Source organism: Pararge aegeria, chromosome 5 (genome assembly GCF_905163445.1).
Source record: "Pararge aegeria chromosome 5, ilParAegt1.1, whole genome shotgun sequence".
NCBI lineage: Eukaryota > Metazoa > Arthropoda > Insecta > Lepidoptera > Nymphalidae > Pararge > Pararge aegeria.
In genome coordinates this window covers 8,733,583-8,761,237 of record NC_053184.1, presented here as the reverse complement: position 1 = coordinate 8,761,237, position 27,655 = coordinate 8,733,583, and the positions used below count along the sequence as shown (strand labels likewise).

Below are 27,655 nucleotides of genomic sequence, written 5' to 3'. Positions count from 1 at the left end.
CTTAAATCCATACGACACCTCGTGGCAAGAATCATAGACAAATATGAGTTACCTATTGAAAATCGATTGGAAGTGAAATCGACGTACTTGGGCATACTTTGTCTACTTACAACTCTTTTGAAGATAAAAAACCGACACGCGCATAGTACCTACGCTACGCGATGAGTACCTAATAAAGTGACAGGAGTCACGTGATTTTAATTTTGCATGTGATGTCAGGGCTGTATTTGATTTCCTTCAGTAAAAACTATGGCAGTGGTTAATTTAAAAAAAACTATTAGGTTTTCGGTTTCACAGACAAGTCTCAGAGACAGTACATAAGACCTCCGAAGCCTAGTATTATTTCGGTTTTCATTTACACGTTGTATATGGGAGATATCGCATAGAGTTTAGACGCCTAAGCTCGTCCAATGCAGTTTGGCAGGCTATGGTAATAGTAATACCTGGAACAAATTCTTCAAATACTCTCCTACGACACGTTTGTAGAGAATTGCAATTTCTTGAATTTAGTATCGGTCATAAAATCGAAATACCTAACCATTTCTGGAGCAAACTAGAAATCAAATATATCTCGCAGAATAATAGAACATGGTGAGACTTAACATTCTCAATACATAAAGTCTAGTTAATAAAAAATAGCACTGAACCTAGTTCAGTATTTTATCATATAAGTAGATGTTTTCAATGAATAGATATAATTTATGGGAATATTTTGGTTATTTTGTTCATAATTTCCCTAAGTATTTTTACAATATCGAGAGATAGAAGGGCATAGTGTCTTCCTGTAAATGATTCATTAAAAAAATAGTTTATTCACATTAACGCCAAAGTGCCTCATTAATATGTATGTTCTAGGTAAATCAATAGCAAAACCAAACACAGAAGAAATAAAATACTCACTCAGAGAACAAAACTACGGTGCTATTATACAAAAGGCGTATGCATTCGCTAGCAAGTCTTTACTGGAGCTTTTATTAAAGGAGTATGATCTCATGGGACGACTGAAATCTGTTAAGAACTATTTCCTCATGAGTCAAGGTGATTTCATAGTACAGTTCATGGATGCCACTGAACAGGAGCTGTCGAAAAAGATTGATGATATTATACCATCAAAATTGGAGTCGCTATTAGGCCTTTGTCTGAGGTAACTCTACTTTATATTAATTTATCAAATATTGGATATAAGCAGGCGTTACTTTGCGGAATTCCATGATATATTATGAAAATTAAGCTTAATTTTCTATACTCCGCGAAAAGCAGGAGAATTTGTGTGGTGTAATTTATAACTTCTTCAATCCTTATACTCCACACAAAACAGATCTTCGGCAATGTACTCTCTCATCTTTAGGAGATGTTGACTTTAAAATGAATAATTGTTAAGGAACCAACTTTACTTATTCGTAACATAACCTATTCTTCATCTAATGCGATAACATATTGATATAGTTTATGACGCTATCATGGGTCGTCAGTTAATAATAAATCTGTAACACCCATAATTTAACCACCACCTACACCGATAAAATCTCAAAATACACAGATCTAGCCATAGAAATAAAAACACAGTAGAAAATCAATAGCTCCAAAACTATCCCTATAATTATTTCATCCACAGGAGTAATACCTCACACTCTCCACGTAGGGCTTAAAACGCTAAATATACATAAGTCTATATATACAGTCCTACAAAAAGCCGTTATATTAAACACATGTCGCCTGGTGCGAAAGTTTTTGACATGATTCCCCTGATTTTGCACTTGGCTCCGGCCCGTGCTCTGTTAATTATACCTTCGTAAAGAAGTGATTTGAATTTGCTCACCAACAGATGTCAATCATTGAGGCTGTACCTTCATAGCATCAGTTTGAGTTCTGTAAATGTGATACAGTAGCGTTGATAGCCTATTGGGCAAGGCTTCTGCGGTTCCTTTCGGGGGACCGAGTTTGATCCCCGGCAGGCACCTGCAACTTCTCAGATTTATGTGTAATTTTTATTAACAGTTACAGTTCACTTTCTTTAACAGTGAAGGAAAACATCGTAAGGAAACTTGCATGCCTCAGAATATATCATAATGTTCTCGAGGTCGTGTAAAGTTTACCACTCCGCAGTTGGCCAGCGTGATGGACCTAAACCCTTCTCATTCTGTGACATTCACTTGTGCCCTGTAAGGGGTTCATGATGGTTCAAATATTATCGACTTTATTTTAGGCTGTCCGCTGCTAGTCACGATCCTTACAACGAAGACATGAGAGTAGAGTTGCTGCCATACGACCTACAGTTCCAGATGTTTAAAATTCTCTCCATCGAGACTGAGGAAGAAAACGGTTTGTCACCTTTTTTATTTCCAAAAAATGTAATAATTAGATGCGATGTTTTTTACGATGCTGCCCCTTTCATTATCATGTCAACCAATGGACGTCCACTGCTGGACATAGGGAGTTCAAAATACCACGGTACTGTGCCGCTTGGGTCCAGCGACTCCCTGCGACTCTTTTGATGTCATCCCTCCACCTCGTGGGAAGTCTACCAACGCTGCTCTTACCATTTCAACACGTTGGGACCCCAACCTCTATTCGTTCTCCGTGCTGTGTCCTGCCCCGCCCACAGCCACTTTAGCTTCGCGACTCTTTGAGCTACGTCTGTAACTATGGTTCTTCTAGGGATCTACACATTCCTGATTTAATCACGTAGAGATACTCCAAGCATTGCGCTCTCCATTTATTCAACGTGTAACAGAATTATAAAAAAAATATTGAAGGATGCATATTTAATTTCATAATTTTTACGCTGTAAAATATTTCAAACAAACGAATTCAAAGTTTCTATCTCAGTGCCAACAAAATCTGTTAAGTTATAAAAAGTAAAAAAAGGCAAAACTCACTTAAGCATGAATACATTATTATTTATCTATTAACATGTTTTTTAAATTCTTTTTAGAGTACAAACAGAACAAAGACTGTTTACCATTGACCGGAATAGAGACATTCTCGTTCGGTATGGAAGTTAAATGGCCGGTGTCTTTGATACTGAACCACAAGGCCATCGCGTGCTACCAGATGATATTCAGGCATCTGTTCTTCTGTAAACACGTCGAGAGGCTGTTATGCAGGTAAGCAACGAGTTACCCTGCTCTTAAACATACTCTTATCATCATCATCGTCATCATCATCATCATCGTCATCATCATCATCATCGTCGTCGTCGTCATCATCGTCATCGTCGTCGTCATCATCGTCATCATCGTCGTCGTCGTCGTCGTCGTCATCATCATCATCATCATCATCATCATCATCATCAACATCATGTAAACCCATTACCTACCCGTACCCTGTAGTGGAACACGCAGTGGCGTGCATATAGGGTATGCACAGGGTATGCAGATGATATAAAGTGAATAAAATCTCCAGTTATAATAAATAAATGATAAATATACTACGACAATACACAAATCGCCATCTAGTCCCAAAGTAAGCGTAGCTTGTGTTATGGGTACTAAGATAACTGATAAATCATTTTTATGAATAATATACATAAATAATTATAATATATAGGTAAACACCCAGACACTGAAAAACATTCATGTTCATCACACAAATATTGTCCAGTTGTGGGAATCGAACCCACGGCCTTGAACTCTGAAAGCAGGGTCGCTGCCCACTGCGCCAATCAGCCGTCATTCCGTCATACTTATTGGTGACATAGCCAATAAAAAACTTAAGAGTTTGGAACATCGTCGCAAGGTTGCCTGCCTTTCGGTATTCTATAGGATATATTTCGGAGAGTGTGCTCAAGAACTATTTGATCTTATTCCCCTCTCGCCTTTTTACCACCGAACCGCGAGACACCGTAAGGATCTGCATCCTTACGTGGTCGATATACGGACGCGTACGAAGCGCTTCGCATCTTCGTTTCTGATCCGCACCGCTAGGATCTGGAATGCCCATCCAGCTTCCATTTTCCCCAGTTCTTACAACATGAGTACATTCAAATCAAGAGTGAATAGGCATCTTCTAGGCAAGTGCGCTCCACCTTAGGCTGCATCATCGCTTACCATCAAGTGTGATTGCAGTCAAGCGCTCGTCTATAAACATAAAAAAAAAACTTAAGCGTAGGCTTTTTATAACTCTTACAATGCCTATACTTAAGTTTTTGATGGCGCGTACTGAAGATTTTCTTTACTTTATATCATCTGCATACCCTGTGCATACCCTCTATGCACGCCACTGGGTACAGGGCACGGGTCTCCTCCCACAATGAGGAGGGGTTAAAGCCAACACATTTGAGAACATTATGGGGAACTCTCTGGTATGCAGGTTACCTCACAATGTTTTCCTTCACCGTTGGAACAATTCAAACTCAGCCCCTCGAAAGACTCACTTATTGATATTATTGCTAAACTAAGCAAGAATATCTAACAAAAATCTAACTAACAATTAACTAATATGAATAATTGCTCTATTAATTGCTCTTGCATCATAGCTTATTATAAATTTACTATGAGATGGTGATAACAAAAAAAAAATACCCGGCTAAGTTTGTTGTGGGCTCTTAGACAAGGGCGCTTTTGGTACCCACGTAGCTTTAGGTTTAAGTTGGCGAACGAAGTTATCACCATCCCCTTACAATTATGCAAATATATATGTATGAACGCTTCATAAGTGCCTGTGATAGGCCTACATGAATAAAGAAATTTTGAATTTGAATACAAAAACGTTTTTTCCTGATACATGAATCGTCTATCATTAGATAAATACAATATTTTAGCGATACTTTATAACTGTCGTCATGTCTATTCTCCCCGAAACAGAGTCTGGCTATACAACAAAGTGGTGAAGAGGTTCTCTGAAGCGCGGCTGTATGCGGACGCATTTGCCTTGCGCCAGAGGATGCTAAGCTGCGTGCAACATTTGCAATACTACATGTGCGTCGAGGTCATCGAGCCCTCCTGGTGCCAGCTTATACAAAGCCTCGATAAGGTAAGTCCTAAATATAATCTAGCATTATACACAAACACACACACAGTTCAAGTTTTTATCATCATCATGTCAACCCATTATCGGCCCAGGGCACGGCTCTCCTCCCACATTGAGAAGGGGTTAAGGCCGTAGTCCACGACGCTGGCCCAGTGCAGATTGGTGGACCTCACATACCTCTGGGAACATTATGCAGAACTCAGGCATGCAGGTTTCTTCACGATGTTTTCCTTCACCGTTGAAGCTAGCTGATATTTTTATTATTTAGTTCGTTCAAGTATTAGTTAATTTTATGTTTTTATTCTTGTGTACTTTTTGGACAACTGTTTTCCGCAGGTTTTCTTTATCCTAAGGTTGCTCTTGTATCCTTCTTTTGTTTCTCCAACTGGTAGTGTAACAAATAAAGAGCACAAATAAATAAACCAAATTTAGTTTAGGCGTACCTCTGCCCTTGGTTTTACTGTATTCCTTCTTCTCTTTTTTTACGTTACCTTATAAATGCTAGAATTATTGCGTGGAAGAAAGATAAACCATTTGGAACTTCTATAAGTAGTTGCAGAATACATCATATTTAAGATACATCAGAATACAGGTGACGCACTAATGCAGGTAATCCTCCCTGGCGCAGCGGTGAGCGCTGTGGTTTTAAGCGTTACACCCCATGTTCGATTTCCGGCACGGGCAATTTTATATAATTTCTAAACGTACGCAGCAAACGTACTGTACGTGCCGGTACGATGTCGCGTAGAAACCGATTCGGGTTATGGATTTAATATAACTGCCATACAGGGAGTATGGCAGTTATATTAAATCCATAACAGGTTAGCCCGTTACCATTGTAGACTGCATCATCACTTACAACCAGGGGAGATTGCAGTCAAGGGCTGTCTTGTTGTGGCATAAAAAAAAGATAATTTAATACTTCACCAGTGCATATAATGACACAGTCAAACAACCACCAATTTGTCAACGTTGACTTCTTTGCAACTAGTGCAAGCATTCCGAAATCTCAAATATGTCGCATTACTGAGAAGCGGGGAAAGCCTAGTAGTTAGCCTAGTTAAAAAGCCTAGTTCCCCGCATGGGAAGACGAAGTCCTTACCAACCAAGTTCAATCCCAAATTATGTGAGTTTTAAGCAAATATCACGTGCATGATGCAGAAAAACATCGTGAGGAAACCTGCTCTCCTGAGAGTCCTCCGTTATGTTCTCAAAGGCGTGTAAAGTTTACCAATCCGTACTAGAACACTACGGCCAAAAACCTGCTGATACTTATAGGAGATCCGTACCCAGTGGTCAGGCCTGGTATAAATAATGATTTTTAAGTGGTTTACAATTGATTAAATTATTTATTTTTAGTTGTACTTGTTTGAATTTTGTAAAGCAGTATGCAATAAATATAATTTCAGTAATTTGTAGACCATCAAATGGTGCTTTTGGTGCTATTTTAATCTTTATTTACCATTATAACACGACAATACAGTAACATAGGAATTTTTTTAATTAAATTTGTAATTGCTGTATTATTACACTTTACTAATATAATAAAACGGCAGTGGTATCTTAGCAAATAAAAGCACATAGATACATAAATATGTAACTACAATAAATATATCCGTAAAAGAAGTGTTAGATAAATTAGATATTTATTAAAAAAACAATTCTTAATAGATAAAATACATTAGTGTCGATGGAATAGTTATAATCATGGAACTAATGTGTACTTATATCAACTCAGTATATACTATTTTTATAATTTTTTTATTAGTGTTTTTACCTACACTTGGAGGAATTATCAATTTATAAATTTAAAATGCATATAAAAATTTTCCCGCGCCGCGATTGCCCGAGAGTCGCAGGTTCAAATCCGGCCGGTTCCGAAAATTTTTATATGCATTTTAAATTATTAAAAAATCAGTATATACTAATTAGAAAATACTGAGTTACTTTTTTGTTTTAAATATTTCTGTATGTTGTGTTGTGAAAAATTGAAGTATATTCATTTATTCACATACTAATAAGTACATATCAGTTCCATGTGTAGTATTATTTTAAAATAAAAACTATATCAACGAGTTTCTAACTGCTGTAGAACCTTCTTTAGTGTACTTTCTATACTAGAAATTTTTGTTTCATATTTTGAAAGTATATTTTTCATTTCGTCGAATTCGGATACGTATGTCCTCTTGCTGATAATTATTTTAGCGTTTTTGACAATTCTTCTGTCCAACCTAAAGGCCTGACACTGCTCAAAGCAACATTTGCCTCCTTCAACATCTTCATAATCATCACCAAATTTGCCAATATTTTCTGGTCGCGGTATTTCTATAACGTTATTTTGATTAGGCTTGACTGTTATTCCATATTTAGGCAAAAATACTGGAAACAGACTGATTCTATGAGCCAGAGGTTTTATGCAGACCATCTGCGGTTTGATAATGTTTAAATCTTGCAGGGAAGGGGGCAACCATGACCAGCATTTTAGCGGTTGTGTATACATTTTGCCAATAAGCACACTTTCAAAATAAGATATAAGCTTAACCCTTGATATGTGCCCCACTAATTCAGCATCAGCTCTTATCTCCTGTGTATCACTGACTGCTAAACCATTGAGTAAATTAAACAAGACAATGGGAACCATAAAAACGAAAACAATGAATATTATATGACTTGTCACTGGAAATGTACTAAATTTGATAGATCCAGCATCAAATTCTCCCGTTAACATAACAATAGTTTTAAACAGAGAGCTTCCGGGGTCTTCGAAAAATTCTTCCTCTTCTTCATCCTCTGGGCCAGTGATGTTCGGGTTTGGTGCTTTTTGGTCTTCCTGTTCTTCGCCTTTTTTAAATAACGTATAGAAACTCAGAGCAAATGCTATTATTAAGATACAGTACCAAAGTAAAAATTTGAAGAAATTCCAAGAAACAGTTTTCAACATAACGATATTTGTTGATAATGTAGGAAATTGACCAATGAGTAGCACAAGCTCTGCGGACGAGAGTAGAATAGCAACTGCAGACAACTGTTGTTTGACAGATTCTGGTGCTGAATCGTTGCATAAAATCGTTGCCGTTACGAATATTAAGGCAATCTCCATCAAATTTTCGATACTTTGCAGGTATCTTGTCGGTGATACTAATAACTGAAATATTTCTCGAATTACCAAGAGTATCAGGCCAATACAAGCTCCGATATAAGTTATGACATTTATCATTTCAACGGACTTTGATTGTTGCTTTTCAATTCCATATCCCAATATTATATATAACATTAAACATAACCACAATAGTGAATAAAAGGTTATGTTTGCATAAAAAAGACAGCTTATTCGCTGCCATTTCAAATAAAGAAAACTGGTTATTACTGGATGTTTTAAAAGTGGTCGTAATTCTTCATTTCTAGTCATGTATAACAACGCTTCTGTTTCTGGAGCCAAAATAGCCTCGTATTCTTTAACTATGTTATTATTGTTAGAGTTATCCATTAATGGAACTTTGCACATCTCACTTTCTAATGAATGGTTAGGATAAACGAGAAAACTGTATTTGATACGAATTTCGTAGTCTTCGTCACTAGGTCGTTCGCCATTTGATTCAATGCATTCGTCCAAAAACGTTTCTAGAGTTCTCGCATTTATATCTGCTAACGGTGGTTCATTGAACCTGTTGTATAACCCTACACAAGCCCCTTTTCTAAGCAATTCTAAAACAGTGTCGTTGTCGCCATTTCTTGCAGCATAATGTAATGCCGTATTATCTTTCATATCTTGATAATTAATGTTTATATTTACCTTTGGATTGGATAACAGTAAATTTAAACATCCTTTGAAGTCGGCTTTTGGGTTTTTAGAAGCAGACCTCATTCCTTTTACGGTTAATTGAAGAAGAGATTCGTTATTTACTGGATCAAATAAAGTTAACTCGTTGTCAATGAACATTTTGAGTATTTTGCAATATCCGTTGTAACAAGCAATGGCAATAGGACGAGAATTATTACCTGGACATGTGGCATTTGGATCTGCTCCCGAATTAAGCAATGCTAATGCAACTCTTTCAAATCCTTTATCCACAGCAAGTTGTAACATTGTGTTCATTCCATTATTAGCGGCAAAAATTGGTCGGTGCTCATTTTTTTTGAAAAGTTTCGTTAAATCGCGAATAAAATTATCCTCCTCATGTCTACTTAAATAGGAAAATAATTTGTCCACGTCAATCGACTCTTCGATTTCCGCGTTGGACTCGAATTTCGCTATCAGATGTGGAAAAGCTTCTTGCAAATAATATCTCGCCGACCTACCTCGAACGTCCTTGTAAAAATCCAAATCAATAGGATCTTTTGCATAATCTAAAATGTAGGTGACAACTCTCTCAAGTCCTTGCTTTGCTGCTGAATAAACGGGAGTAACGCCTTTTAAATCAGGAGAATTAGCATCGCAACCAGCTTTTAGAAGCTTTTCTATCATATCTTCATATACATCTAACTCACGTTCGCGGTCATCGTCTAATTCTTGTATACTTTTAATTGCCATCAGTAATGCAGTATTTCCTTTACACTTAATATTAATATCTATTCTATCGTCTTCTAATAGAGAATTCAGTGCTTCAAGATTTCCATTTTCTACAGCAAAGTGTAAAGGAGCAGCGGCGTGGGTTTCATTAATTCTGTTGACTTGCACCTCATGTTGCAACAATAGTTTTACGAACTCAATTTTGTTTGGTTCCGAAACGGCTAGTTCAAGGCAAGTCTTGTAATCAGGATATGGATAAACGTGTTCTAGATTAACAGCACCGTAACTTACAAGTTTCTTGAAGGTTGCGAAGTCATTTGTACGGAGTGCTGTTCTTAGCTGAACTTGAGGATCATTTCCGAACAGGGAGCCACCCCTGGACAAGCGGTTTGGTTTCATTTCGTAACTGTCCCGCGTCATGTCTCATAACACACTGGCATCTGAAAATACAAAGAGTATCCTTTATTTAGGTCACGCAATTTTCTTATTAAAGTAAACATATGGTAGTCATTGGTCTCAACCCACTTATTACTGTATTTAATCAATTCAATTCAATTAACAATTCGACATAGTGTTCTGGATTGATAGTTAAAAGCTGTTGCTACTTTCATGGGATGGGTATGTACTAATTTGCTTTGAACCTTATGTCTGACAATTTGATTAAAATCGCTAAGCTGTGTAAATTATCGTGTGAATCCAGTATTATTGGCGCATGGTAGCCGTTAGCTGCGTGTTAATCTTTGAAATAACAAGATACCGGTTTCTTTGTAAAGCGTTTTCATTAGTACAAACTAGCGGTTATGTACGCCGAAGTTTTTTCGCCGGTAGCCCAAGTTTTTTTCTCTATGTGTAAAATAAATTGAGAAAAGTTTTCAGCAGTTGTTATTTTAAAAGATAATAATAACAAAAACCTGTTCACATGTAGGTAATTATTAGCAGTGTGCTTACAAATTACAGTAAGATAGTATTCCATTCATATTTCTTGTTGACGTCAACTTTATAAACTGTGTTTTAAGCGTCAACTTTTATTAATATACCAGTTGTTGCACGCGTCTTCGTATTTGTTGTTACAGTTTTTTTTTAACTATAATAATTAACTTATTTAATTGTATGTTATTATATTAAAGGTATATATGTCAAGAGGTTTAATGAGCATCCGAGTGCCTATTAAAAGTCAGAATTTCTCGCTACGCCATAAAATTAATGCTTAGCGCACGCGCCGTTAACTTACTATTAATCATATAGGTAATTGCTCCCATTTGCACTATACTTCTTTTAACTTAATTGTGAAAAGCTTTTATACTGCGTGCTTGAGAGAAAATGAACCTTATAATAAAAGGTGCTGAAGCTAAAATGCACCTTTTGCCTCATTAAGTCTAATTTGTATGAACTTTATAACGGTTTAATTGAATAGGTTAGCTATTAATGAAGCGTTTGATGGTATTTTGTATGCGGTACTATTTGATACATTATCACTAATTTTGACCAATAGCTAGCTGTTGCCCGCGTTCTTCGTCCGCGTCTTCGTATTACGGTTTTATTACATATCCCATGGGAACCGGTTGTTTTGCTGGGATAAAAAGAAGCTTATATAGCTCACCGTCTTTCAAGTAAATAAATGCCAAAAATAAAGCCGATTGGTTGCTTGGTTAGGGCGTCAATTAAGGACAAACAAGCAAACCCAATTTTGCGTTTATAATAAAAGTATGGATACTACAGTATGTACGGATACTGCGATATGTGTGTGTTTCCGATTCTTTAATTTGATCTCCTTCGGTTTGAAATCCTGAAATTTATATGAATCATTCTGCTTATAGACAAAAAATTTAAACATAATACACATTTTTTAAAGTCTTGTTTTTAAAGTTTGCTGTAAATAATGAATATTGACCATTAATGGATAATAATAACCTGTAGATTAGGGACTCTTAAGTCTAAATATGATTAAGGCTTGAAAGACGTGTGAATTTGGCTAGTCAGACGTTTCAGATAAACAATCATTATGGACTTAGGTACCTAATTTATGAATTTCGTTGCATTAAAATATTAGATAAGATCTCAACCATTAGAAGTGAAATTAAATTGGTAGGAAATTAAAGTGAAATTAAATTGGCAAATTAAATTGGTTGGTAGCTCCGGTGCGATGTCGCGTAGTATAATTCATTTTCAAATTAATATAGAACTGTGGACCTTCTTTTAGAACTCTTAAAGAAGAACAGCCTTCATACATTATTTCGGCGTAGGAACCGTTTTTTTTACATATCACACGCATCGGATCCTCTCAAATTTATGATTTTTTTCCCTTTTTTGCAACATTTTTCCTCCTGCTCCTTTTGATTATAGCGTGATGTTATATAGCTTATAGCGTTCCTGGATATATGGACTATCCAACACAAAGAGGAAAAAAATCTTATTTGAAACAGTAGTTCCTTAACAGTAGATTAGCGCGTTCAACCAAACAAACTTTTCAACTTTATAATATTAGTATAGAGTATATATAAGTTTTAGCCAAATCTAAAGCTTAAGTGCTCTCTGTTCCTACGCGAAGTTAAAAAATCTATTTTTAAATTTACTTATATTTATTTTACTATTTATATGTTATACTTATTTATATACTAGTTATACTTAGTTATACTTATTATTTACATACAGCCTGTATAGTTCTGCGGAGGTATATCCGATTTAGATCGTATCGCGTGACTACATTAACAAACCAGTAACATTTGCCATGGCTTTCGGATTATTAAGAGAAATATTTGTCTTGGGCTTATTCTTGGATACACCGTGACTAAAGCTTACCTTGAGTTTTGTTATTACGGCATACTAAGCTAACTGTTCTTAGAATATCAACTTGAGATTTGAGATTATTTATTTATTTATTAGCTTTTCAAGGGAAACAAACAGTACCTACTATTACACTTAAAAATAATGCCTTAAATTAAAAATAAACCAATGAAGTTTCCACCTATACATATACAATAACATTAACCACAATTGCTTAGGAATAAGTACATACCAAGCGAAAATTATACAAAAAAAAGAAAACAAAATTAAATTAAAACAAAAAAGAAAAACAAAAGCTTTAAAGCTTATAATACTTATTTTGCCATAATAAATATCCTAAAAGTGCCAATTTTGACATTAAAAATGTCCGTCTCACAATATTAGCTGTTGAAAGAATTGCACGCACGAGATAAAAAGTTATTTGCCGAATACCTTGTCTTCCATCTAGCCGTTTATGAGTTATTTTTTTTATATTTGTCACAGATTATATTAAATATACTCGTACTTATGTAAGGGCAGTTGGAAAGTGCCTACCACGCCGGTAGAGTAATACATACTAATATTATAAATTCGCTTCTGTTTGTTTTTTTGTTACCTATGTTCGGCTCAACCGTTTAACTGATCGTGATGAAATTTTACACACATGAAGTTTGCATCCTGGAGATAGACGAAGAATTTCGGCGATAAACATTTTCGGGATAAATATTATTATACCAAAAATGCTTCCGTAAAAGCTACAAGCGCGGTTTAAAATATAGATTTTTATCTATGCATAAGTAAAACATGCCTTGAGCGCTTTACTTATACTGGTGAAAATTGTCATCCTTGAGACAGCCACAGACAGTTTTATCCCGGGAAATTAAATGGTTTCTGCGAGGTTTTTAAAAACCCATAATAAATCCCGACGAAGTAGCGGGCAGCAGTTCATAATAATGAAAATCTTTTGTTCGACAAATCCAGATTTTTATTTCTAGAGCAATAATGGTTTTATAAAAAATTCGCAAAGTCAAACCGGTATGGTGGATTCGCACACCTTTCAGAACATTATGGCAATTCTCAGTTTTCCTCACGATATATTTTTTACCGTTAAACTTAGACGCATAAAATTTAGAGGTAGGTACTTGCCGGGGTTCGAACTCGGCAAGTACCTCTAAATCCTCAATCCTCGGAACCCGAAGTCCTAACAACTAACATCAACGCTTAGCCGTTTTGGTTAAGCGTTGATAGTTTGAAATTAAAATCACTTTTAAAATTAATTTATTGTAATAGTGATAATGTTTATGGCGGGTGGTGTCCCCCAAATAGCCTTGCAGGTACCTAATTAAAATTTAAGGTATGTCTGTGTTTCGAAATTAATGCCCCTTATTAAGCTCATAATAATTATGTTTAATTTAAATGTTTGCTTGCAATGGCGTGCACTTCTAACATGCAGGAAAGCACTGCCTACCCTAAAATTTTGTTATACATTAAAAAGGAAAGGATTTTTCCATTTTATGCCATCTCCCTTCTTTATGCATACCCTGCCAAAATACCCTGTGCACGATACTGTTTGCCAGGCTTTTCACCAGAACTGATTATGACGGGACTTTAGCAGGTACCTAGGGAACTTTTCAAGGACTAATAAATTTCTCCATTATCTCCATTTCACAGGATCCTAAAACTCATCATCAATAGCGTAGCGTAAAGGCCTCTCCCAACGGGAAGTTTTGCACACGACGACGAACCGTTTTTCCCTAAAAATACTGTAAAATTATATATAAATTGAAAATTTAAACACACACACACGCGTCAAACTTGTAACAACCCGCTTCTGCGTCGGGGGTTAAAAACGTACTAAGAACTGAGAATGTAGATACTTCCAATGTACCTACATACCTAAATAGTTTACTGCTCGTACATCGGAACACTAGCAATGAGATTCCCCACATGTTGAAAAACAACAATACAATGTTCTCTTTAGTCAGTTCGTGGCCAGCTATTGTCCGGCCTCGCTTGCTTTCGGCATTTATGTATCCAGTTCGAAATGCAATAACTCATCGACAGTTTATTTACAATTTTGTAGTATTTTAAAGTTCCATACTATTATTGAATATTGATGGATAAACGCAATCCTTGAAAATCTCTTTAAAAATTGGTTTGAAAAATACCCGAAATTATATAATTGGTCTAGTTACGAGGTTAACTACGAATTAGAAGTACTTACCTATGCGATCAAAGCATTAATTAGTTATCAAAAATAAGTAACTGCTTTGTTGCTCATTCAGAAAAATAATACATACATGATTATATCTACATAAAAAGACGAATTAAGTTTGTAGGTACAGTAGCAGTGTACAAACGCGGTTTTATTGCTTAAAGCAATTTCTTCCGCGATATATATGTTGGCCGGACAGAAATAGGTATTAGTAGCTAGGTATAGTTAGGTATAGGTGTTAGTAGCTGCGCTGATTATCAGTTACAGTTTGTACCGTATTGCGAATTAAGTAAGCATATGCATTCAATTTTTCGAGAGCTAATTCGGCAAACGGCAGCAAACGTATTCATATCTTGCCATTCAGCAAGATTAAATTTCCTGTTGGTACCGTTAAAGAAATGAATTAAAAAAAGTCACTGCTTTCAAACACCAGGAGAAATTATTGCAACCACACTTCTACATACACGTGTACCGTAAAAAAAATCTTCTTTTCTTAGGGAATTCTTCTTTATACGTGCACAGAGCACAAATATTTTGCCAATGTAGGGTGAATACACTATTGGAGCGTTCGCAAATAGTGAAAAAAGTAAACTTAGGATAGTGCATGTTATAAAAGTAAGTACCTATAAAGTCAGTTTTTTATAGAGGCAATTTTTTTGACGAACTAAAAGAGCCAGTTGATTGTTGCACTGATAACAATATCTTTGTTAAATAACCGGATTCGCCGATCATACGGTGGAATACTTTTGAACTTCGTTGTATAGAAAAAAAAGAAAGCACTATGATCACAAACCACGCAATTATCGTTACCAGCTTCCGTTGCAGTCATGTATTATTAAGGCATCGCATTTTATCTATAGTGTTCTTTATTTCATTATTGTTTACCAAACATATTGTAGGATATAAGTGTTTCTTGATTACTTCTCTTAATAATACTTGAGACCTTGTGAATTTTAGCCTGTAGTTTGAACATTATTTTTGACTTCAAAACTAATTGCTATATCAAACTTCGCAAAATAGTAGTTAAGATTTTCTTATGTGTCATTATGAATGAAATTAACTTGCTAATTGTAATAGAACCTAAGTCTTAATGACAAACATTATGCAGCATTATCATATAAAGTACAAGCGGATTTTCTTTTTCTTTGATTCGCTATTTCACACAATATAGTCAATCCACTACCCGCCCGCGCTGTGGCGTTTGTTCAGCTTTTAAAGGGCTTTGCCTTATGTTTTAATAAACTATAGCCTAATGAAGAATTGGGCTAAGCCTATCAAATGCAAAAAAAAATGTTTCGTATCCCACTGGTACTTTTAGTTCCAGGGATAAAATGCGTTAAACAAACTTGGCAAATTTATTCATCATCATCATCATATCAACCCGTTGCCGGCCCACTACAGGCCTCCCACAATTAGAAGGGTTTAAGCCGTAGTGCGCTAGCCGGGTCCAGTGCGAATTGGAACATAACACACCTTCGAGAACATTTTGGCGAACTCAGGCATGCAGGTTTCCTCACGATGTTTTCCTTCACCCTAGAGGTGTGGGATTGGAACTCGGCCCCCCGAAAGTAAAGTCGAGCTCCTACTCACTGGGTTATCACCGCTTAAAAAATAATAGTGTACTTATATTTAAAGCCAACATACAAAAGAATATTAAAGTAAGTGTTCTTTTTTGTAGGCGAAGGGCAAAAGTAAGTTTGGGTAGGTTGGTTACTGAGCAATACGTTTAACCTGACGGATGAATCAGAATTGTATTCTGTAGATTGCCTTTAGTAGTTATGTAAATTCAAAAGTTGAGACAGGACAATATTACGTACCTATATTTCAGTAATAGCCACATGTTATGTATTATTTTTACTGAAATTTAAGCGATTTAAATTTCAATAAATCCCAAATCAAAAATTTAAGTTAGCTAATCTTTCATATTCCTAAAGTCTGAGCTCGTGGTCATAGAGTTGCTCTAAATTTTAAATGCGTATGTTTATTAATTAACGCATGTTCAGTTGGTTTTATGTGATTCAGGTGAAATCACATATTAACGGTTGGCTGTGCAGTTAGGTACTTCAAAGAAAAGTCAATGACACTTTTACTAATAAGTACCGTATATCAAATGAGTATAGCTACTTGGTTATCTTAGATACCTGCTTATAATAACACATACAATTATGTGTGCCATGGATGACCGTGAACGTTACCAAGACAGCGTATTTCTGTATCTGGATCGTGACCCGACCTATCGCATAAGGAGGATTTTACATGTATCGTAGATCCCTCTACAGATATACGGTTTAACCTCTGTCGAATGAGTTATGGTTGCCACATATCCGGCACTTGGCCAACTAAATTACTAAACAGTAAAAGCCTTCCGTTCCGCACACGACAATTCAATTTGGGCCTACTTTCCGTTGAGTAGGTCGGGCTTTTTGTCAACATTGTGCTTAATTTGATTTGCCCTAAACTCGAGATTGGCCCTTTCTATCACTTTCTTCATATTATCTCTTTATTTTATCTTTTGAACGTACTTTGTGACTTATTTTGTAAACATCTTAACGGAAAAATCACAGTCAATTTTATACAATAGTTAATTTCAACGTCCGGAAAAAAACAATAATAATTTTTTTTGTACAAAATATAATTTGCAGCATAAATACGATTATTACATAAAATATATGAACGTCTTAATAGTACCTATTGGCGCTGTAAAATAGTCATTTCAAAAATACAAAAATTTTGCACAGAAATTTTTGTTTTAAAACCAAAGGAAAAAACACTAGTGTGGAATAGAATATCTTTTCGCCGCTGAACACACATGCAAAAGTCAACTTTTTGAGCAAATGTTTTAAAAACTTATTTTAATAGTCCTGTCCTCTTTTCACGTAATGAAAACATACCTAAACTGATGATGTTTGTTTATTTTAGAACTCGATACTGTAATTGCGTTGCCTGCACATTCAATCGATTCCGCTGAACTCCCGTATCAAAGTGCTTAATAGCCCATAAAAATTCATGTGAAACGGCGGATCATTTACGATACCCTGACTTGCTGGTAAAACGATGCTGTTTTGAGTTTCTATTTCGAGCCTTTGGAGCGGGGCGATGTCAGCCGTTTTCTGATTAACAGTTTTTACCGAGATCATTGCTACATTTAAACATGGTGGCGCGGGCGCACAAAACACTTTCCATCTGTTGTTACGCACGGCGGACACCCAAAACGAATTTGCTCGCTTCGTATGTTTTCGTTTTGTATTGTATCCGTTATGCTCGAAATATCACTATTCGGACTGAGATGAGTTTCCGTAGTTAGTTTTAGAAAGGAGATAACAGAGGTAGCTATTCTGTTATAAAGTTGTACTTATATCCATTGTTATGATAATAATGCGATAACGAAAATCTATAACCTATAACAGTCCACTGCTGGACTAAAAGCCCAACGGGAGGGTTTGCCCATAATCACCACGTTGGGCAGATGAATCGGTGATCGCATAAGATGATAGGAAGCGGTGATAGCCTAGTCGGTAAGGCTTTGCCTTCCCTTTCGTGGAAACCGAGTTGGAGCCCCGGCACGCATCACTTTCTTTTGGGAGTTATGTGCGTTTTTATTTAAGCAATTTAAATATCCCTTGCTTTAAGCGGTGAAGGAAAACATCGTGAGGAAACTTGTATGCATGAGATATCTCCATAATGTTCTCAAAGGCGTGTGGAGTCCACCCATCCGCACTGGGCCAGCGTGGTGGACTAGCCTCAACCCTTAACCCTTCTCATTATGGGAGGAGACCCGTGCCCTGTAGTGGGCCGGTAATATGATGATAGTAGTAGCACAGAGTTTTTATTAGGTTTTTTTTAATGCAATAATTAATGGCTGAACCAATCTTGAGGATTTTTTTACATGAAAATAGCTTGCGTTTTGATGAGACGACTTAGGATAATATTTAGCCCGGGTAATCAAAGGATTTTTGAAAACAAATACATGACAACAGCCGTAAGGATGACGCTAGATGTTTCCGATATACACCTTCTGGTATATCAGAACCAAATTATTATATATTTTTGACACACCCAAATACATCCAAGTACATTTCTATTAGGAGTCTAATGTTATATGAGGTGATAACAGGTGGGCTACCAAATTGAGTCGTACCTATACCGGGCACCCGTTTGTATTATCTGTGACGGAAGCTAATAATGTATTCATGTGACAAATGAGAGCGTATTATGCATTATTCTCCAATCCCAATATGGCATCGTGGCCCGCTGTGGGCGAAATAGTCACCGGCAATAATGCATCAACTCATCGATGTTTATTATCGTGCATATAGCAATACCGGTTACCATAGGTAATAAATAATAACGTCAACTTGTTAACACAATCCTGTGATTCATTATGTTTCAGTTAAAACTTATGTTTATTATAGCTGAACAATAACCAAAATATAACATGAGAATAATAAGGTAAACGAAGCCTGATACGACGAAGAAGAATATCAATTGCGTGATTCATTAATTTGTTTTAGCATAGTTGCGTTGAAAATTTGTTGGGTTTTTCTTCTTTCACGTAACAACGGAGCAACCGATTGGTCTGATTTGTTGCATATACATAGTTTATGGTCTGAACAATTTCTATGGGCCTAACGGATTGTGAATAAAAATTTATAAACGCCTCATCTGATGGTACTTATGTTTTCTAAGATGTTATGGAGCTGACCCGTTTAGGGGTGCGGCAGTAATACCCGAAAACTCTAATCGGTTTATACGCGGTATCGTACCGATACTGTACCGGCTATATAGCAATCTTAATCGATTGGTGGCACGTCTTCGTTAGGGTAGTAACTAGCCACTGCTGGAGATCGAACCCGGGAACTCTCACTTATGAAGACCATAGTGATCATCACTGTGCAAGGGAAGTCTACAAAAAATCATAAATAAATATTTGATTAGTTTTGAGATGACACAATATTAAGTCAGTGGAATGTTCTGTCTCTTTAAATTTTCGGTCAGTGCATTAAATGTCTTCTACATTTAATTTAATTTAATTAAAATTATTTTATTAAACTTGATTTATTATTAAATGAGGTAAGTTAAAAAGGAGTGTACGACTTCACAGAATTTGTAATGGTAGGTAGGTAGGTATTTACACGTATGACATAATTCAAGTAGGTCTTATAGATTTTACAGTTACTACTGTAATATCTAATGAGAATAGAAGGTACGTTTTAAACCCCTTTCATTCGCCACACTGAATAAGTAATGGAGTTACACACATAATTTACAAATTTAACTTTGCAAACAAGTCCGATCCATGGGATATACGCGTGAGAAAATGGTAACCTATGGCGCTGTAGCATTAGTATAGAATTTTACCGCTCGCAATCGACTAGTCATTTTCGCATATCAAACTAAGTGTCGTCCAAGTAAAATGGGCCCTAACGTCACTGGTTTTAAAATCGTAAATTCTGTACTTCTGATTTTTGATTTACAAAAGTTCTTTCAAAAGCCCGAGCTGAAGAACTGTAGGCAAATTTGTGCTTTAACGCAATTTGAATGAGAGCCATTTTACTCCGATGTTCAAGTATTTCGATACTCGAAACGTCTACTCGATTGCGAGCGAGCAAATCTTGTGCTTCGGATTGCTGATATAATCGATCTTTCAAGATGATTTGTTGTTCTGTTGATGGATTTTAAATGTTGACAGGGCACTTCTCGGTGAGCCCTTACGTCTTAAGATGTTTGAGGTCATCTTTGGTGTCCATCATTATCTTATGTGCGTTTAATGCATGCGTTGTTCTTGTCCTTATGTTCCTTATGTTAAGAGTGTGACACGACCGGATTCTATTTCAAAACGTTGCAAACTGAAAGGTGATATGGCCGCTTCAGGCACTTTTTTTTTTGCAATTTTTAATAGAATGAAACATGCATAACTAAAATAATCAGTAATCCTCATATATATGGGTATACTTTTATTTTTATTTTATCGTAACCTTACTACTTTGCGTTAACATGACAAGATTTTACTTAATCTTTTAACCATTCGGTTAGAAATATGGTAAAGAATATTTTTATTTTTTTATAAAAATCACACGATTGGTTGCTTAGTTAGTTCGTGAAGGAAGGACATACATACACACTTTCGGCGTTAATAATAATCCTTTACTAATATATAAAGCTGAAGAGTTTGTTTACTGGAAAACCTCAGAAACTACTAATCCGATTTAAAACATTCTTGACCCATTTATCGAGGAAGCAGCCAGACCAATAGGAGCTTAGCGCCAATGACGAATGTTTCAAAATCGGGGTTTTTGTCCTTTTGGGAGCTTCCGCTGCGTGCGCTGCGTAAACGGTTAAAGTTTCGATAAAATCATGTATGACAAAGTTGTTCCCCTTTAAAAGTTGTAAAAAATCGTTTAAGGCGGACTTATACGCGAAAAAAGTCGCTAGGGGCCGCTAATATAATTAGATTATTTCTAGTACTAGTACTAGTACTTCGTAAAATTAGAGGAATTGCCGGGGATCGAACTCGATCCACCGAAAAGTAGACTGAACTTTTAACTACTAGGTTATCACGGCTTTTCGGAAATAGACTATAAAATCCTTTAATAATTTCGAAACTCTTAAAATCAAACGGTTTATCTAACTACCCGCACTAATTCACGTTAGCGCTATACCCGTATGATTTAAATATGCAGCCGTAGGTATAGCTATAAGCACACATTTTCATGTAGATATGATACTTTTAAAACCTTGCTACTTACGCCAAAAGTCAATAATCAATTTAATCTAAAATCTAGAGATGGCAGGTGAATTTCGTAGAGATATCCTTATTTACAGAGAAGAGTAGACAACGGATTGCACAACCAATTACAAACTGTCACCTGTGGATTTAGTATAACATTGATTAATAATGAATTTCAGGTGTTAACTTCACTATACACTATACCTAACTTCGTTACATATGCACGCGTGTCTCGCAGAGAACGTAAAGCCGTTGGCTCCGGTAAGAATGAGAATCTTTGGATGGAAGTTGTCTTAGATCACAGGTCTAAAAAAGAGGGTACTTATGTGTGAAATATGAAAATACGTTTTTGGTGGTTGGGCTTTTTGTAATAGAGCTCGTCCAAGAATGTTCTACCACTATGCTTATTTCTGCCGCTAAGCAGCAAATTTGCATTGTTTTATTTCCGGTCTGAAAAGCGTGCTTGGCGGTATAGTTACAGGTACATGGATGGGGCTTGTTAAGAACACAGGTTGATGGACACAGGTCGGCACGTTTCCTCTGTTTATATGGCGGTTTTACGCTTACAATCAGCATATGGCCCATATGCCTGGTCCGTCAATTTTATATTTAAATGGAGTAATCCATTTAAAAAAAATATAACACCACATCAAATTAAGGGATATTAGAAAAAGAGAAAAATCAAGAAAGAAATAATACAAAAAAGCGTATTACTTGCTTCTGCCCGGCAACCTTAGGTTACGAAAAAAAAGAGAATAGGTATACCTATAACGCCATAATAGTTAATTCGACTTCTTACGATGTTTCAATCCAATAAATAAATAAATATACTTACTACGACAGTACACACATCGCCATCTAGTCCCAAAGTAAGCGTAGCTTGTGTAATGTGTTATGGGTACTAAGATAACTGATGAATATTTTTTATGAATAATATGCATAAATACTCATAATATCTATATATAAACACTGAAAAACATTAATGTCCATCACACAAATATTGTCCAGATGTGGGAATGGAACCCACGGCCTTGTACTCAGAAAGCAGGGTCGCTGCCCACTGCGCCAATCGGCCGTCCAATAAAGGTAAAGTTATTCTATCTATCACTTATATTAATTGTATACAAAAAGTTCTAAACCACAGTCACTGCACGGTTGAATTGTGTAAGGAAAAGTTAAAATGTTATCCTTAATCCTAATTTACGAGTAAGTATATATAAATATTATAAATGCGACTGTTAGTTTTTGTTTTTTTTTTCACTTTACGCCATAACTAAGCCACCAATAGACTTGATTTTTGACATATAGTTTAATGAAAGGAGGTAGAGTAACATATGCTACTTTATATCCAGTGGCGTGCACGGGGTTTCTTACTAGAGTATGCATACAGCACAAACATTGCATAAAATGGCCAAAATCCTCCTCTCATACGAGCTATATATGTAGTGCACGCCACTGTTTATGCTAGGAGACTCGTTGGCAACGACCTTGTAGTCAGTAGACTTCAAAGCCTTGAACACCGGCGCAAGGTTGCTTGTCTGGCTGTTTTCTACAAGATACATTTCGGAGTGTGCTCAGGAGCTATTCGATTTGGTCAAACCATCTCCTTTCTACCATCGAACTGCGAGGTACCGAAAGAATCTGCACCGTTACGTGGTTGAAATACCATCAACACGTACGAAGCGTTTTGCTTCTTCCTTTCTGATCCGCACCGCAAAGGCCTGGAATGCCCTCCCATCTTCCGTCTACCCCGATACCTATAATCTGGGTACCTTCAAATCAAGAGTGAATAGGCATCTGCTAGGCAAGTGCGCTTCATCTTAGGCTGCATCATCACTTACCATCAGGTGTGATTGCAGTCAAGCACTTGTCTATATATTTAAAAAAAAAAATCCCAGGAAAACAAACTGTTGCACCGGGTTTTGTCAAAGAACCGTAATTAACGCCAACAAGGAACACCGGCGCCAGCTGGTTTGTCTATAAATCTAGTTGGGACTTTGTTATCGATACAAATCAATGTTTGCAACATTATTGCTATATATAGGTAACTGCGGGAAAGCTGTACAGACTAGATACGTAGGTAGGTAGGTATGCACCTGAGTCTTGTAACCTAAAACCTGTTAGGTGTATCTAACAGAACCGCAATAACAGATGCACAGACGCTAATCGAGATTTAAGCAATATTACGAACCTAGGCTCAGTCTAGAACTTTACGTAGATATGTTATGCGATATATGATGTTATGAGGTTTCATTTTTTTTAAATATTTGCTTGTTGTCTTAACGTCTTAAGGGCTGTGCCGCGCATTTTTATGATTAAAAACTGCTATTTAACAATTATTGTTTTATTCGGTTAAGGCTTGATAGTCTATACAAACTAATATGGCTACAGTATATTCACGAGTGGTGATAGCGCATTAGGTAGGAGCACGAGTTCACTTGCTGGGTGCCAAGTTCGAATCCCAGCACGCACCTCGGGCGTAGTTATGCGCGTTTTAAGTAATTAAATTAAGTAATTAATTCATACCTGAGAGTTGGTTCAGAGAGTTCTCAAAGGTGTGTGGAGTTCACGAATCCGCACTGGGCCAACGTGGAGGACTACGGCCTTAACCCCTTCTCATTGTGGGAGGAGACCCATGCTCTGTAGTGGGCCGGCAATGTGTTGATGTGATGATTATTCACGTCTGACATTATAAAGTTAATGACAGCTAAAGACTGACAAAACAGTATTACCTACTATTCTGGTGTTATACCACCTTTTTTAATAAGACGGTTAAAGTTTCATCTTATACAAGCTACATTTACATAAATGACTCGTGTGCATAAATTCACGCTTCCAGACTTTAAGCTGTGTCAGTCAGTCTGTTATTGTTACAGTTTTATTAAGAAGATGGTCTACATCTCAAGTTTAATAAAAATCTTGGTTTATACAGCTCACCTTATAAGTACCAACATATAAGTCTTAGAACAATCTAAGAAACATTCATAAAATTTATTCGAAGGTTTTCTGTGACCTACAGATAATTCAGAGGAAATCATTTAGGTCTCAAATCACAAGTGAAGTCTATTCTTGTAACAACTGACGCCGGAATACAGGAAAGTTAAGTTAGGGACGGAGTTTCGAAGTGACTGTCTAATAATAAGCCCGTATTATGATTAATTGAACAATAACTTGAACGTAACGTGCTCATAGGCGTGTGACGTCTACGAATTTCTATTTGGCCAGCGTGGAGGAATACGGCCCGAGCCCTTCTCATTTTGAAAAGAGATGCCCGTGCCCTGTGGTGGGCCAGTAAGAGATGGTAATGATGATTAGTGGTAGGTAAGTAGAGTGCCTAAGACTTGATACCGCGGATAACATGAAATAAAAGTTCTGCGTGTATAAATTCGCGGTTCCTCTAATATCTATTAAGAATAGCATACTATTTTATTTTTATTCCACTACAAGTTAGCCCTTGACTGCAATCTCACCTGATATGAAGTGATGAAACAGTCTAAGATGGTAGCGGGCTAACCTGTTAGGGAGCATGGTAGTCATACTCCTAGGTTTCTACGCGACATCGCAACGGAACGTTAAATCGCTTTATCGGCACGTCTTTGTCGGTAGCGTGGTAACTAGCCACGACCGAAGCTTCCCACCATACCAGACCAGAGAAAATTCAGAAATTATAAATGCCTAAATGGCCCCTGCCGGGAATCGAACACAGCGCTCACCTCTGCGCCTGGGAGGTGGTCAAAAATCGAAGCGTTGTATTTTTTTTTATTTACTGACATAGATACTGCTGTTAATAATATATCAAGTAAGTTAGCCCACTTTATCAATTACCATAATACCTACATCCCGCGGAGAATTGTTCGTCGACCCGTATGTCCCTACATCATAAATATCATGACGTCACCCTCGTCGACCTTGTCCGAGGGCTTCCAGTCGTATGCTAAGATCCCACTTCAATGTTTACACCCACAGATGTTTATATTATTGCCCAATTTTTTTACCCATATAAGTAGTCTCATTGCCGTTGATAAATATTTGAACATTTACGATCTCTACTAAACCGTCACAATCGAACTCCCTATATTTGAAAGGCCTATTTACTTATAACGCAAATTTCTTTTTGCATTGAACTTGCCATGTTAGTTTTCAAATGCATGTAGATTAATAATTAATTACTTAGAAGAGTTTCATCTATTTTTATAAGAAACAATCTCTCGTTTTAAGTAGCTATATCCTAGAATTCTCCGGATATTTCGTTAAGATTTTCTGCGTAAATGATTTTGAGCTTTAGGAATTTGGTAACTTTTTAATATTTGTTTATGTATCATTCGCGTGAAAAGTTTATTGAGAGTAAATAATTTTCTACACTTATTTCACAAAAAACATGTCCGCGATACGAAATTGCGCTTAACTTGCGAATCTTGCTGAAACTGAATTGTATAAAAAACCTTTCTTCTGGATCGCGGGATTTGTAATCGAATATGAATTTGAACCCACCTGAAGAACAATGAAGGATGAAACAATGATATCACTTTTCACAGTCACCAAGCACTTGTTCACTTTGTTCGCTATTGGTGTGCCATGTTGTGCGGCCGTGCGGTGCGCGTTCGTAGTTAGAGTGAGGCGGCGTATGCGCAGTTGAGTGGGAGGCGACAGCGAAACTTGCTGATCCTGCGCTGGCAAACTCAATTACCGCTCGTAGAGTCGTATTGCTCTACACCACGGCCGTTCACAGCCTTTGAATCATCAATCTATTGACCCGTACTGTTGTGGAACTTTTAATGTCGAATTAATTCGTTTAATCCTAAAAGAGAACAAACAGTATGTAGGTTAGTTAGCTGTACGTGTTTGGTTAACATTTGTACCTGCATCGGAAGAGGTTTAAAGTTTGGTATGACATTACGACTAAACGCGATATTATCATCGCCAAATGTGAATCGACATAAAAGTTTTATTTTTATTTTATTAGAATAGTATGCCTCAAGAAACCAGCCATATAAAAACATCTTTATATTTACTTTTCTTTATTTCACTACAAGTTAGCTCTAGACTGCAATCTCACCTGCCTGTTAGTAATCGAAGATGCAGTCTAAAATGGTAGCGGGCTAACCTGTTAGGGAGTATAGCAGTCAAGTAGTTTAATTGCTTAAATTAAAAACGCATAAGTATAACTCGGAAAAGTTAGACAGTAGGTCGAACTCGGTTCTCCCGAAAGATAGGGCGAGAGTTATTTACAGTATAATCCGTTTTATATTGTTTTTAAATCCTCATTTATGTCAATAGACCAGGCCTACTACCTATTATTGTCGAAAATTCTGCGTACGCCACTTTCTAGTGATAATAAAGACTACTGTAATCAAAGAATAGGAAGAAAAGGTAGCGCGTAGGTACCTTCAATGGCAACCATGTTTATTAAAGTGAAGAAGAAGAAACACTTCATTGCACGTATAACATACAGGAAAAGAAACAGTAAGGAGTATACAGTACACAATGTAGAAAAGCAAAGGCGGCCTTATTGCTGCAAGCAGCCTCTTACAGGCAACCTTTGTAGATAAGACTTACAGCAAGAGAACGGGATAGTGCCAAAAGTGTTGATAGATATACATAAATACCAAAATGTAAAGATACAAATACAAAGATCATTTAAATAAATATACGTAATATATAAATATACATAATAAATATATAACAAACATAATAAAGTGGTCACCCATAGGCACTAAATTTTTTTGCTATCACTTGATTTTAAGTGATCTGCAGTAACAGATACGCCTCCTATGTTTAGCCGACTTTTAAGAAATTTGAACCTTGAACAACCTGATAGCATAGTTTTGAGGGAACACATTAGATGGGAGATTTTCCTCGATTTGCAAGTAAATAAATAAATAAATGAATATACTACGACAATACACACATCGCCATCTAGCCCTAAAGTAAGCGTAGCTTGTGTTATGGGTACTAACTAAGATGACTGATGAATATTTGTATGAATAATATTCATAAATACTTAAAATACATATAAACACCCAGCACGAAAAACATTCATGCTCATCACACAAACATTTTCCAGAAGTGGAAATCGAACCCACGGCCTTGGGCTCAGAAAGCGGGATCGCTGCAAACTGCGCCAATCGGCCGTCAAAAATTAACGTGCGCTGTAATGATCTGGGATTACGGGAGTTGATGGCAGATAAGAATACATTTGTCATCACGCCTTTTCCCGTGGGTGTCGTACGAGTCGACTAAGCGATATAACGGAGAACGGGCAGCTCTTACGTGCTACTACTACTAACCACAGCGTTTACCAACCCGACTGCTCAGTGGTGATTTTGGGCAAACCCTCTCGTTGGGAGAAACCTTTAGTCCAACAATGGACTGGCTTTACCTAGGCTATTGATGATAACAAAAAAAAGCACGGTGGTATATACTCTAATAGCTCTCTAGAACATTCCGTTATAACGTGATAAAACACGTA

The 27,655-nt window shown here is 36.6% G+C and overlaps 2 protein-coding genes across 4 annotated transcripts in view; one reads left to right on the top strand and one right to left on the bottom strand.

Annotated features, from left to right (window-relative positions):
* Positions 1-27,655, top strand: part of LOC120623669 (gamma-tubulin complex component 2-like) — a 41,337-nt gene that overhangs the window by 4,945 nt on the left and 8,737 nt on the right. For all 3 annotated transcript variants that reach the window (XM_039889835.1, XM_039889836.1, XM_039889834.1), the window contains exons 9-12: positions 856-1,144; positions 2,207-2,322; positions 2,936-3,107; positions 4,806-4,974. In XM_039889835.1, the coding sequence (XP_039745769.1) occupies positions 856-1,144; positions 2,207-2,322; positions 2,936-3,107; positions 4,806-4,974 (746 nt within the window). The remainder of the gene's footprint in view (positions 1-855; positions 1,145-2,206; positions 2,323-2,935; positions 3,108-4,805; positions 4,975-27,655) is intronic.
* On the bottom strand, positions 6,810-25,797 carry LOC120623667 (transient receptor potential cation channel protein painless). The gene is made up of 2 exons (XM_039889833.1): positions 25,678-25,797; positions 6,810-9,921 (listed from the first exon to the last, which is right to left on the bottom strand). Exon 2 carries the CDS (start codon positions 9,899-9,901, stop codon positions 7,040-7,042), a length of 2,862 nt encoding a protein of 953 aa, XP_039745767.1. The 5' UTR covers positions 9,902-9,921; positions 25,678-25,797; the 3' UTR covers positions 6,810-7,039.

Bases quoted from the DNA above. Each gene is read 5' to 3' on its own strand.
- LOC120623667 (XM_039889833.1), bottom strand. From the start codon at position 9,901: ATGACGCGGGACAGTTACGAAATGAAACCAAACCGCTTGTCCAGGGGT.